Here is a 13,617-nt window from a genome sequence, read left to right as displayed (position 1 = left end):
ACGAAATACGTGTACCATGTTTCATCATGTCATCTCAGTTTGTACTCAAGTTACAGCTTGCGCGGTCGGACAGACGGACGGACAGATAGACATCCGAATTTCAACTCTACTCGTCACCCTGATCACTTTGGTATACATAACCCTATATCTGACTCTTTTAGCTTTAGGACTTACAAACAACCGTTATGTGAACAAAACTATAATACTCTCCTTAACAACTTTGTTGCGAGAGTATAAATATATAATAGTCAAACAAATTGTTGAAATGGAACGTTAAAAAAGGTCCTGTACGCGCTATGTAAACTTTTTWGTTTGTTTGGAATTTGCCAAAATGATGGCGGTTTGAAAACTCGCGTTTGAAAATTTGGAGAATTTTATTACAGTGTATACCAATCGATAATGCATCAAAAAAAATTGATTTTTCGAAAATTTCACACTGAGACTATCCCTTAAAGCTAGCAGATGCCAACTGCAATGCCCCTGCTCAAATAGCTGAATAGACAAACTTCCCCCTTTATTAAGTAAAACTGTAGAAGATCAGTATTGTAAAAACTTCTGTAAAGCCACAGTTACTCGATCAAATAATGGCCGGTTCGTACGACTACCACTCAAGCCACCGAATTGATAGTCAAATTCCCTCTAATAACCTCAGATAAAAACACAAATTTACCAATTTGTCTCAAAAAGTCGAAAAATCGACACTCAAAAAATAATCAAAATAAATAGTATCAAAAGGTACTTAAGAGGGAGCCTGATTTAGAAACTTCAAAAAATTAATTTTTTTCATTACTTAAATATATTTAAAAATTATCTAAAATATGTCCTCAAAGTTTTAGATAGGAATTTGAAATATTTTCGGTGCTAGAAGGAAAATAGTAACCGAACGGCGTTTGGGCAGAAAGCGAAAACTTTGACGCGCGATTTCTCGGTTTTTCGTTTTAAGAATTTTTCTTAATTAGCGGGCAGGATAGAAAAAAACTAAACGTCGTATGGAATTAGGGCAAAGCTTATTATCTTTGGAATTAAATTATTTTCTATTTAAACTAAAAAAAAAACTATGAAAAGTCATGTTGAACATATTTTTAAACATTTTTTGGAAAATTTTTTAGTTTAACTAGAAGATAAATTATTAGAAATATGAATCTTTTTGAATTTGTTTCCGATAGAAATCCTGCCTGCCGACCAACAGATGTACATGCGAGATGCGTCGGGTAATTGATTCCCAAAGGCAGAAGATTTCGTATCCAAAAAATTTGTAAATGATGTTTAAATATATAACTATAAAGTCTTGAARTTTAGCTTTAATCACTTATTTCTTTATCTACTAAAAAAAAATCGATTTTTTTGAGGCCTTTAAAGCAGGCGCCCCCCTTAAGGGATACAGTGACGCACCTACACTTACAAAAAACAAAGCTCGCTCGCACGGCCACTCTCTCGCAAGATCCCTCTATTGTCATCATCCTAACTATAGGCCTAAGGGGTACCCATTCCATAATTTTTGTAATCGAAATGAATTCATTACGGTTGTGAAATGAGATACAATTTTTCTTTTCCAAATGTAAAACAAAAAAAAAAAAAATCTCCATCTTTTAATCCCCATACGAAATGTTACATAAAACGATGCCATCAGGTGGCGAAACGGAGTTCGCCGGGTTTGCTAGTTGTATATACATATTCAACTAAAATATTTGACAAAAGATTTGTTAGAAAAACGAAAATTATTATACAAATGTAGTGCATGGTAGTTGGGATAGCATCGACACTATTTTATATATTAAATATTCTCATGCCACATATCAGTAAAGTCAGTCAGATGTTCGAAAATACGCACATTGGTTATTTGGAGGCCAGCACACGTATTCTGTGCACTTGACTAACAAAATATTTTCCAGTCATCATGGCACTTGGGAAAATCCTACGCCGTGATGACCATTAGAGTCTTTAAATTCAGCTTTTATATCCTGAATTGAGCCAAAACGGTGTCCTCAGAGTAGTCATGTGAACTTGCTGAATAGCCAAAAGTTACACGAAGGTAAATCAGGCGAATGCGGTGATTGCGGCTCGATATCACTTGAAAATGTAGCGAATTGATCRCGAGTAACCAATGCAGTATGAGAATGATGGTGCATAATAGCACTTCTCTGTTTCTATTAGGTTTATCCGATTCAACACATTTCTGACATATACTTACATACTATTATCAGAACAATTTTTTATCCTGGTTTCTATAGTATCTCTGATAGAATGACCGATATTTTGGATAAGAAATTCTCAGTTTGAACTTTGATTCTCATTGAATAGTGTTGCTCCGAATTGGACAATTTTAAGTAATAAAGTGACATACTTTAAGCGCACTATTCGAGCAAAGTTTTATCCCGATACTTGATTTGCATTCTGAAAGTGAAATAATTAGATCGAATTTGAAATTGGGTTATGTGAGAAGTAGTAGATATAGTCCGATTTCGTTTGTCTTCACACCGGAACATAAAATTATATACCAAATTTAGGTTATATCAGTCAAGTAGGTCGGGCCAAGCCTTTTTCTTTAATTTACAAATGTTATATCTTAGTTTAGTGTTTAGCTATGGCTTTTTATAGATCTTTGTTTGAAGGCGCCATTACGCCACAAAACGCCATTAAACAAAGATCTATAAGAATTACGCTCATTAACGATCATGTTTTCTCCTCTTTTTGCCAAGAAACTCGTATCCAAGTTTTATTACGATATCTTAATTTTTACAGAATTTTAAAGATCAAACAGTCACTCGGATCCCGTCTTGTCATCCTGATAACTTATGTACGTACATAAATTAAGGTAAAAAAGCACCCGGAAATTGTAATTCAATTCCGCGGGTAAATGATATTTCAAAAACGGAATCATTGCAAGTGTTGGTAAATACTTACTTACAGTGTTAGAAAGACATCTCTCAAGAGTCAGTTCAAATGAGTTTGGGTATGAAACGCGTCCTTGCTCGACTCATCCCGATGAAATTAAATTTTTTCCGTTTCGATTCACGATTGAGCAATAAGTACCATTAATCAATTATCGTAATCAACAGATTTGTCTCAAATTGCCGCACTGTAGAACCCAGAGTCAGTCAATCGATGAGATAAAGCAAAATTCTCTACTCGTATATGAGCTGAAGACCTTCCCAAAAAGTGCTTATAAAAAGTGTTTTAGGTGATACATTCGCTGACAGAAATCTATTAAATTTGGTTGAGATGATTATGGAGGCGGCAAAATAAATTGAATAATTAAATAATTTACGTTTAATTTACAATTTTGCGGGTACTTTATTGTACGTTTATGTATAACCATGTACCTACCTCGATTGGTTTTAGGTGATACATACAACCGTTAGGTAAAAAAAACTATTATACCCTGTGCAAAATTTGCAAGAGTATAAAATGTTGAATTTAAATTTTCGTTGTTTTTGATCTAAAACCCGGATAAAAATATACTAAATATGTAGAAAATATTATATTATATTATTTGTCTCTGAGTAAGAACTGCACAAATTCGAAACGCAGTACTGTTTCGAATAAAATGCTTTTAAAGCTGAACGGATTAAGCTGATTGAACTGAGCGGTTACATTAAGTAACTGGTTGTAACTCAAAAACCATTTACGGTATCGAATTAAAAATGTTTACGTTATTTTTAAAGGTATGTATAATATAATAATATGAAAAAAAAATCGTTTTCTTTTGTTTCATATCAGGTGCCTCCCTTAACAACTAAACTTGTGTAAAATTGTAGCAGCAAAAGTTAAATTTTTAAGTAAACAATTTCAATAAATAAAACAAAATTATACAATCGTAATATTTTTCATACTTTATGTGGCATTAGGTACAAATAGGCATCATCGATGGGGTTGAACAGATACAACGTTATTTCTTACTCCTAATATCTTGAAAATTCAAAGAGAATCAATATTATTTTTTTGTACAATCCACTTACAGTTTGCAATTTTGTCCAACAAATATTTGAAATCGTTCTATTTTCACAAATATCTACAAAATATGCACAAAACATTTCGTATGTATGTATGTAGGTGTAATTACCACTGAAGTATATTTTTGAATGTTTCTTAGAGTAGTATACATATACATAGTATATATATATATATATATATTATAGATATTTACACTGTTTGGAAGCAGATATGATTTTGTTCTGAGTAGCAAGTTGACAAGTTGTAGACACCTAAGTAGCAGCAGTGTATACATACCTATATATAATTTATCAACTCTTACTCGACTTTAAATCTGACTCTTTGACACGATGGAAAAGTAATTAATCTAGACCGGGTGAAAAGTTATTTTTAAAACTAATGAACTTCCCCATTGTGTCTCGTTGCTGAGAGTTCCGTTTTCGAAATGTAATCAGTTTTTTGTGAACGATAGTGTACCATCTGCCAGGCATGTCCGCATAGCTTTTGACACTACAAGTATTTGGAAATGCTTACAGCGAGCTGTTAATACAAAAAGCCTAAAAAACTGTCGCATTTTGTTGGGAATAAAATAACAAAATAATCCGATTGACGCTTGTATCCTGGCAACAATCACTTAACACCTTTCCACGTAGTAGGTACTTAGATATTTCTTTGTTCGAATATGTGCCTATTATGCGCATGCAAGTATATATATACATATATACTTTATTTATATATGTATTTATTTAATAAATAAATAAAATTGACTGAAATATAATCTTCAAGGTTTTGGCTGGCGCAAGAAAAGCCTAACTATTATGAAACAAGTAAGAAACATTTTAAATCCAATCCAAAAAGGTTTTAGCCTGAACTTTTCTGCACAAAATTTGTTTGAAAATCAGCATGTATTTCACTACTGTGAACAAAACAGCGAATTCAAAAGGTTTTTAGCCTGAACTGAATTATTTAAGGGGTTAGGGGTAGTCAGAATTTTCAATTTTTTTTTGCATTTCGTTTAGTGTAATATCTTAAAAATATTTTCTAAAAATTTCGCGTTGATCCGATAAATAGTTTTTGAGTTATTCGACAAATAACAAACAGAGCGCGTACACTTCAAAGCGCTAGTTTGAAACTTTAAACGCGTTTTTTCAAAACTATGTTTTTTGAACTGGTGACAACTGTAACTCGAAAACCGCTCAGTAGATTTTAATGCAATTTATACTGCTCTTAGAAGACATAACAAACTCGACCCTGATCGAAGGATTTTTATTTTTTTCAAAAATTTCGGTTTTAACTCAATTAACTGTTGACTTTTTCCCAAAAATTTAGAAAAAAATTTCCTGATGACGCCATCGATCAGGCCCAGGATTATCTATTTATAAAACTAATTTTTTTTGTCCGATTGATTTTAGATGAATCTCCAAGGACTAATTTTTGTCACCGCAAGTACCTTTTTTTGGAACAGGGTCAACTATAATCAATCAATTCTATAATAATGCCATATTACTAGATTTGTAAAATAACACGATTTAATAGCCAAAAAATACTGAAAATTGTCATATTTTCGTGCCTCTGACTACCCCTAACCCCTTAAGCATCCGCAAGTCTTATATAGTACCTACAAAGTTTAGTGGTCCTGTAATCTCACATAAAAACAAACTGCAAAAAACATGTTCTCATTAAGTGCTAGGACAAGTTGTTACCAATACTAGTGGTCGATAGGGTGGGTCGATTCCGGACTTTTCTCGATTCGGGATTTCTAATAAAGCGGAAAAGTTGCCTTAGCACTTCCTGATTCCAATGCATCTTTTTGTTTTGAGATCGGATTGCATCTTCAACCCCAAATCCGGCCTTGAAATTTCAGAAATTCGCCTAAAATCGTGAAATTGTCTACCTAGCGCCTAAAATATGCATGTCATGGCAAAATGTATACAATAAAAGTTATTTGTCACGTCATTTGCTACCGAAATGGTATATGTGATCATCGCCGTAGGAGAAACTGTTCCCGAGATACGAGCGAAAATGCGGCGCGCCACATCTCAAGGTGAAAATCGGCTTGCTTCCACACTTCTTGACGTTGATTTCGCCGAGTGCTATCACTCACATTCATTCACCTACGTCAAAGGACACGTTCGGTTAGGTCTCCATACAAATATTTTTTATCGAGTTCCTTCACTCTTGTCGGTTATTTGGCCGAGTCCTATCACTTACATTCATTTCCCTGCGCCATACGACACGTTCGGACTGGTCTCCACATAAATATTTTTTCATCGAGTTCCTTCACTCTTGTCGTTGATTTCGCCGAGTTCTATCACTTATATTCTCTCAACAGAACACAGAACTCCAACCATTTCTCTTGGACCAGAGAACCAGAAGAATTGGTCGCATTGAAAGTGTTGATCTACCTGAAACAAAAAGCATTTCAAAGAAAAATACACGTAAAGAAAAGCTTTCAAAACGTCATTCAACATCAACACTTACCACAAAAGTATCAGCTAGAACACGTGACCATTCAGATCAGCCAGACTCTCATACAGACGACAAAAATGTAGGTGCGTCGCACATAGATTCTTCCAAACACGATGCTGATGATGAATTTTCTCTTCCATTCTCTAAAACCAAACAAAACACACTAGTATTAGAACACACTGCTTTAGCTGCCCAAGGATTTGGAGTAAGTGATAGAGCAGCGGGCTTGATTGTTTCATCTGCTTTTCTGGATGCCAAAAAAGCAGGTTTGATAACAGAGGATCAGGCTAGCTTTGTCACTGACAAATGCAAGATTAGTCGGGCAAAAAATAGTGTTGGAGCTAAGCTCCAAAACACTGAAAGTATTGATTCTGTATATGGGCTGTATTTTGACGGCCGCAAAGAAAATACACTTACACAAGTCAGCGAAGGTGAAAAGTACTACCCCGACACTGTCAAAGAGGAACATATTTCTCTTATAGCGGAACCTGGTTGTCATTACTTTGGCCAAGTCACCTCTCCTTCCGGGTCAGCTGAGGATGAGAAGCAAGCTATATGGCAACATTTACAAGACAATTCAGTTGACGTGGAACATTTAGAAGTTGTCGGTGCTGATGACACTAACACGAACGCAGGTTGGAAAGGTGGAATCATCCGGAAACTAGAAGAAAGAATAGGTAGGCCATTACAGTGGGTTGTTTGTCTTCTACATTTCAACGAACTTCCATTTCGTGCTCTTTTCGAACACATAGATGGTGTCTCAAAGAGWMYAAATACATTCTCTGGCGACATAGGTAAACTGCTCTCTGATTGTGAGAAGTTGCCTGTTGTCAAATTTGAAAGTTTGCCATCCTGCCAATTACCTTCAGGTTATTAATCCGACCCAACTTAGCACAGACCAAGCTTATCTATATAAAATATCAGAAGCTGTTATCTCCGGTCAATGTTCTTCAGATTTAGCGTCGATGCATCCAGGTAACATGTGCAAATCTCGATGGCTCACCTGTGCAAATAGAATTCTGAGATTATACATTTCTACTGACAAACCAAYAAAGGAAATAAAGATTTTGGCCAAGTACATACTTACAGTTTACTCACCTTTGTGGTTCTCAATAAGATTCAACAGTTYAATCAAAGATGGCTCGCGCCATCTCTATGCTGCAATTTAAAAGTCGAGATACTTACCTGCTAAACTGCGCAAGGTTGTCGATTCATCCATTCAACAGAATGATTTCTTTGCTCTTCCAGAAAACATTCTCCTTAGTATGATGACTGACGAACGGATAGAGGTCTTCTTCGTCTTCTGGCAGCCAGAGAGACAGAGTCTGACACTATAAATATAAGGGTTAAATGTAATAAAGTGCCAAAGCTGAATTTCAAAGCTAATAATTGTTACTATATGATTAACTGGAAGGCTATTACCTTGACTGTTCCACCAGATCGTTGTTCAGTTTCTAACGAAGATATGGAAATTTAGTGAATTCCCCTCTCACACCGTGGCAGTTGAGAGAACCGTCAAACTGGTGACAGAGGCATCTTCTAAAGTTATTGGCCCCCAATCTCGTGATCGTTTTATACGCCCTACACTGAAATCTAGGCAACAAGTGCCAAAGTTTAGTACAAAATCTGATTTTATCAATAAATATGGCACAGATTCAGACTAAAACAAGCCTGACATATGGTTGGTTGGCTGGTTGGGTCGGGCTTGGAAGGAACCCGAAGAGCAGCCGCCTCCACGCGGTGGGTTCTGGGTGACCAATACAGGTTAGCTGAGAGCTGCGACAATTTTTACCTTGCGCTGTGGCACGCCGCATTTTCGCTCGTATCTCGGGAACGGTTCGTACTACGGCCATGATTACATACCATTTCGGTAGCAAATGACGTGACAAATAACYTTAGTTTTATGCACTTTGCCATGAGATGCGTATTTCAGGCGCTAGGTAGACAATTTCACGATTTTAGGCGAATTTCCGAAATTTCAAGGCCGGAGTTAGGGTTGAAGATGCAATCCGATCTCAAAACAAAAAGTTGCATTGGAATCAGGAAGTGCTAAGGCAACTTTTCCGCTTTATTAGAAGTCCAGAATCGAAAAAAGTCCGGAATCGACCCACCCTAGTGGCCGACAACGAAAACAAGGGGTCAACGCTAACATTTAAACGTACGTTATTATTGTTACGATTTCATGTATAAAAACAAACTGCTAAGTGTCAACGACTAGTATTAAATAGAATTAAGACTTAAGCCCGGAAATGAAAACGAAAATTAAAAACTGTTTTAGCACGGACCTAACTAGTCAGAATAGATGTTTTACCTAAAACCAAATACCACACAGCCAAATTCCAAACAAGCAGTGTTTAATAAAGATAAAAGCACCTTTTCGGTCAAAACCATAACAATTAAGGGGCTATCCTACTCTAGAATTTTGAAAAATTCGATTTTTTTTTATATATTTAAAGTTTAGACCCTTAAGAACCTATCCTCCAAAGGCTTTTTAAAAGTTAAAATTATTTTAAGAGCTACAGGTACTTTAGTGACATAGTACCTAGCCCGGTAGGTAGGTATACTCACTTTTTAAACGTGTTTTTCTCGAAACTTCTTTTTTCCACACGGTTCCGGGCATTATCTCAAGTTCTATACAACCGATGTACTTGAAATTTTGTGTGAACCTTCTTTATATAATCCTTTATCTTTATATAATCCTTAATCCTTTGTTTTTAATATTTTAAAAAAATTCAGGAATTCCAAAAAAAGACGTAAATAATGATTTTTATTTTCAGATAGTCGCCATTTTTCAAAAAAAAAAATGTTTCGTGTTCCCTGAAATAGGGACTATAACAGCGTCCTTACTGATTAAGAATTTCTTTTGATTTTTTTTTTTTCAGACCACCAGGAGAGTCATTATCAATGTCACCAAGATGAGCCATTTTTTTTACACCTGCCTCCCCCCCTCTAAGTATTTAAATTTTTAATATTTTCTTGTCAATTTTTTTCTGTATTCTTAAGAAATCAATAAAATACACCATAAAAAAATGGATAGTAAAAATCTTTTTGGTTTTTTTTTTTTTAAATAGAATTCAAAAAACTGTCCAAAATTTGTTTTCTAGAGTAGAATACCCCCTTAATATGAAGACTAAAATTAAGCTCAGGGTCTATAGTAACTTCCATATCAACAAAGTTTAAAACTTGCTTTAGTCTATAGTTTTTATTGCATAAATAAGGGAGGAGGGTACATTAGAGCGGGTTGATTTTTGTTCTCAAAAATTGTGTGTGTGGGAAATGTTTTACGGATCTTTCTGAACATGTTTGCCAAGAGAATATGGTTTCAAGACAGCGATTTATTTTTGGTGAAATTGAATTTTTCGAGATTAAAAAACTTTTTTCAACTGATTTTAGGTTATGAAATTTAATTTAATAAGTATTGGTTGAAATCGGCAAGATTGTACAACTATATCCCAGCTGAACRCGATAAACAAGAGTACATATCATATACATTGAATACATCCTGTGAACACCAATGTTCTTATAGAAGTTGCCTGGGTTGCTACACCACGTAACAGCCGCCCCGGCAAGTTTTTTATCGGGGGATTTCCCGTTTGAGAGACGTGGTTACAAATGATATTGATTTCTTTTGCATTTTAGGGTTTCTGGCGCAGAACCTGGTCGCGATGTAGGTAAAAGGCAAGGAATTCATGCCTCAGCCTTTTTCCCACGGGAGACAGCTCCACCAAAACCCCAAGCGATTCCACAATTAATAGGGTACTGCAGGAGGAATAAGTTCCCTCTTATATAATGGGATGATGTTAACGCGTACCAAATGGAACGGGATCTCTTCGTATTAAGGTGAGTCTCTTCTTGAGTTTATTATTAGTAACAATTTTAGTATTATTGATGTCAACGCGTACCAAATGGAATGGGGTCTCTTCGTATTAAGTTGAGTGTCTTCTTGAGTTTATTATTAGTAACAATTTTAGTATTAATTATGTGGGGGGGCGACCACAAAACTCTAGGCAGAGGTAAGACTGTCACAGCATAAGCCATACAAGATCTAATGGTAGTAAAGATCTGATTTAGTAATTTTACACATAACCGTTATATGAAGTGTGGACGTGGTTACTAGCTTTAGAGATTTGTGTGAAATTTATATTAAAAATATTAATTTAAAAAAAAATGTCATTTACATCTGTGTTCGCTTGTACCAAATTCTGGTTTAATATCTTCATTTTGAGCTTGGTTATAGCACTTTATAAGTTTTCGCTTAATATATAATATATTGTAGGCGTGACAATATTTCGAATATGCCTACCAGCAATACGAACCACGCTTGGATACAAGGAAAATGTGTATGAAGTTCCAACGAGATATCTCAAAACTTACTTGAATCATTTTATTTTTGAAATGACCTTCAACTTCAAGGACAAGTAATTTCAGCTATCATATACTATATGAATCGAAATGTTTCTACATTTACATTATTTTTATTAAACAATATTCAGTTCAGATAATTTTTTATATATAATACTCGTATGTCCCATCTTTTGTGCGACAAACTACAATATAAACAATTTTTGTAGAAATGATTTGAAGGCGTAATACCTGTAGCTTTTAGGTCAATATATGGTGTGCAAACAAAACACAAATGTACAGTTAGATTAATATAATTATGGATAAACAATTTTAATTAAATTCAAGTTAAGTTGCCAAAAATATTTAATTTTTCTTGAAGTACTTCTTCATTGTGTTCAATGTTCATAAGATATGACGCTAAAAATGATTTAATTTCTGCTGAATGATGAACATAAAACTGAGCAAACGCTTTACTTAATATTGTGCCCATTAGGCATTTTATTTCTTCAACGAGGCCATCAACTGTGTGGAGGGTTTTACCTTCATTATAAGATATACAGATACAAAAAATGTACTAAAAATAGAAAACTTCACCATGCATACCTTGTGGTAGCCAATTATAATCTTTGAAACAGCAACAACTGGTTGCATTTTGTAAAATACATATTTGAAAAAATGACTCCAGCTCTGCTTCACATTTCTTTATCAAAGAAACTTCTTTGACAAAAAGTTTATGCATTTCGCAAATATCCTTTTCACAATTATTTATGACAGTTGTATCATCCGATTTTATGGCATATCGTTTTAAGTAATCAATGCTTTTTTCATGAAACTGCCTGAATTTGCATTTTTCGGAATTTAAACCTGCAATGCATTGACGTGCATTACTAATAATTTCTTCACTGTTTTTCTTAAGTGCTTCGATTTTCTTTGAAAAACATTCGTTTACTTCGTGCATTGTAGTAATTTTCCGAGTTAAAAGTATAATTTTCTCAGATCCTTCACATCTATTTTTGTTTTCTCTCAGAAACCCAAAATTTATTTTATCCACATACTCTTTAAATTCATCTTGAAGATTACGTAATTCCATTTTTATGCGCCTCAAATCATTGTCGTGGCAAACGAGTATACTCAAAATTTCATGGATACAATTTCTATGAGGATTAGGTAAATTGTCCCTAAATGCTGTAAGCATTTTTGATTTATTTTATAAAAATATTGATATTAACGTATTGTATTGAAATAAAAATGTACATGTACATATGTCACTATGTACGTGAAAGAAAACAAAGAAGCTGCTTATTATTATAACTATTGAGAAATAGGTACATTTTCCCTAAATGCTGTAAACATTTTTTATTTATTTTATGAAAATATTGATATTAACGCATTGTATTGAAATAAGAATGTATGTATATATACATATGTCTGTATGTACGTGAAATAAAACAAAGAACTTGCTTATTATTATTACTACTACACCCAAGTCGAAAGACCAAAAATAAAATTTGTTAAAAGTAATTGCATACATAATATTAAACTCAGCCGTCTTCTTTTGTATTGTTTTTATTTTATGATATGTTCATATTATGTTATTATAATATATGTAATGCATATGTCTGTATGTACGTGAAAAAAACAAAGAAGCTGCTTATTATTATTACTACTGAGTATTAGATACATTTTCCCTAAATATTGTAAGCATTTTTGATTTATTTTATAAAAATATTAATATTAACGTATTGTATTGTAATAAGAATGTACATACCTGCTCAAAATAATAGTGTCACGATAAAACTTAGTACTCTCAACAGTTTAAAAAACTTTTTATGGGCTGTATGCGACAAGTTATGCTGTAAGTTTAATTAAGATAATATGGCATCGCCCTTTCTAAGAGAATAAAACATATGATCCCCCAAATTAATGCGTGTGTCAGTTTTGCGTGAATTCTCAGAAAAAAAATGCTCAATATAATAGTTACACATAGTGAACTTAGCTTTTTGTGAAAAAAAAATTAATTTTATCCAGTTTTTCAAGTTTTTTTATCTGAATTGGTAAGTTTTCTTTCATTAAAGCTCAAAATGTATCTGCAGCATTAAATTATTTTTTAATCAGATGGGTCGGAAGTCACATTGCACTGTTGAAGAAGCCCGGCTGGTTTCAAACCTCAGAAAATAAGGAAAATGGCTTCGGGAAATTGGAAAATTAATGGAAAGGTCTCATAATTAAAAAATGCTTTAGAGCAAAAATCTAGTAGGGAGACTTGTGGAAGGCCACAAAAAAACCAGTACAGTTCTTGATGGCCACATTGTAACTCTTTGTAAAAAGGACCCATTCAAGTCGTCGAAGGTGATATCAGCAGAATTTGGAAATGTAGTAAGAGCCCAAAGTGTTCGCAGGCGTTTGCAAAAGGCCAAGCTACCAAGACGTATAGCCAGGAAAGTTCCATTAATGCGATCAAAAAATTTAGATATGAAGTTAAATTTTACAAGAAGTCATTTAGATTGGTCAGGACCTGATGGAACAAAAAAGTGGAAAAACATCTTATGGAGCAATGAAACGAAAGTAAATTCGTCCAAAAGGAAAGGAGTTTCACGTTCGATTCATAAAAAACAAAAAAATCTGTGAAGCATGGAGGTGGAAACGTCATGGTGTGGGGATGTTTTTCTTGGTATGGAGTAGGTCCTATATACCTTACAACTAATAAATTGACAGCGTCGGAGTACAAGGAAATAATTAAAAATGTCATAATACCCAATRCTGAAGAAAACTTACCATTACGTTGGGTATATCAGAAAGATAATGACCCAAAACATACCTCCAGACTGGTTTAAAAATATTTTGAAGATAGTAATGTTAACGTTTTGAAGT

At 34.1% G+C, this 13,617-nt stretch overlaps 1 protein-coding gene across 1 annotated transcript; it reads right to left on the bottom strand.

Annotated features, from left to right (window-relative positions):
* Positions 1-10,863: 10,863 nt before the first annotated feature.
* Positions 10,864-12,008, bottom strand: LOC108973413. The gene is made up of 2 exons (XM_018940671.1): positions 11,350-12,008; positions 10,864-11,286 (listed from the first exon to the last, which is right to left on the bottom strand). Exons 1-2 carry the CDS (start codon positions 11,939-11,941, stop codon positions 11,087-11,089), a joined length of 792 nt encoding a protein of 263 aa, XP_018796216.1. The 5' UTR covers positions 11,942-12,008; the 3' UTR covers positions 10,864-11,086.
* Between the last annotated feature and the right edge of the window lie 1,609 nt (positions 12,009-13,617).

This window comes from Bactrocera latifrons, unplaced genomic scaffold (assembly GCF_001853355.1).
Source record: "Bactrocera latifrons isolate USDA-ARS-PBARC rearing strain unplaced genomic scaffold, ASM185335v1 scaffold_476, whole genome shotgun sequence".
In the NCBI taxonomy this organism is placed as follows: domain Eukaryota; kingdom Metazoa; phylum Arthropoda; class Insecta; order Diptera; family Tephritidae; genus Bactrocera; species Bactrocera latifrons.
The sequence above is the reverse complement of the archived record's forward strand: the minus strand, read 5'-3'. Positions and strand labels throughout refer to the sequence as shown.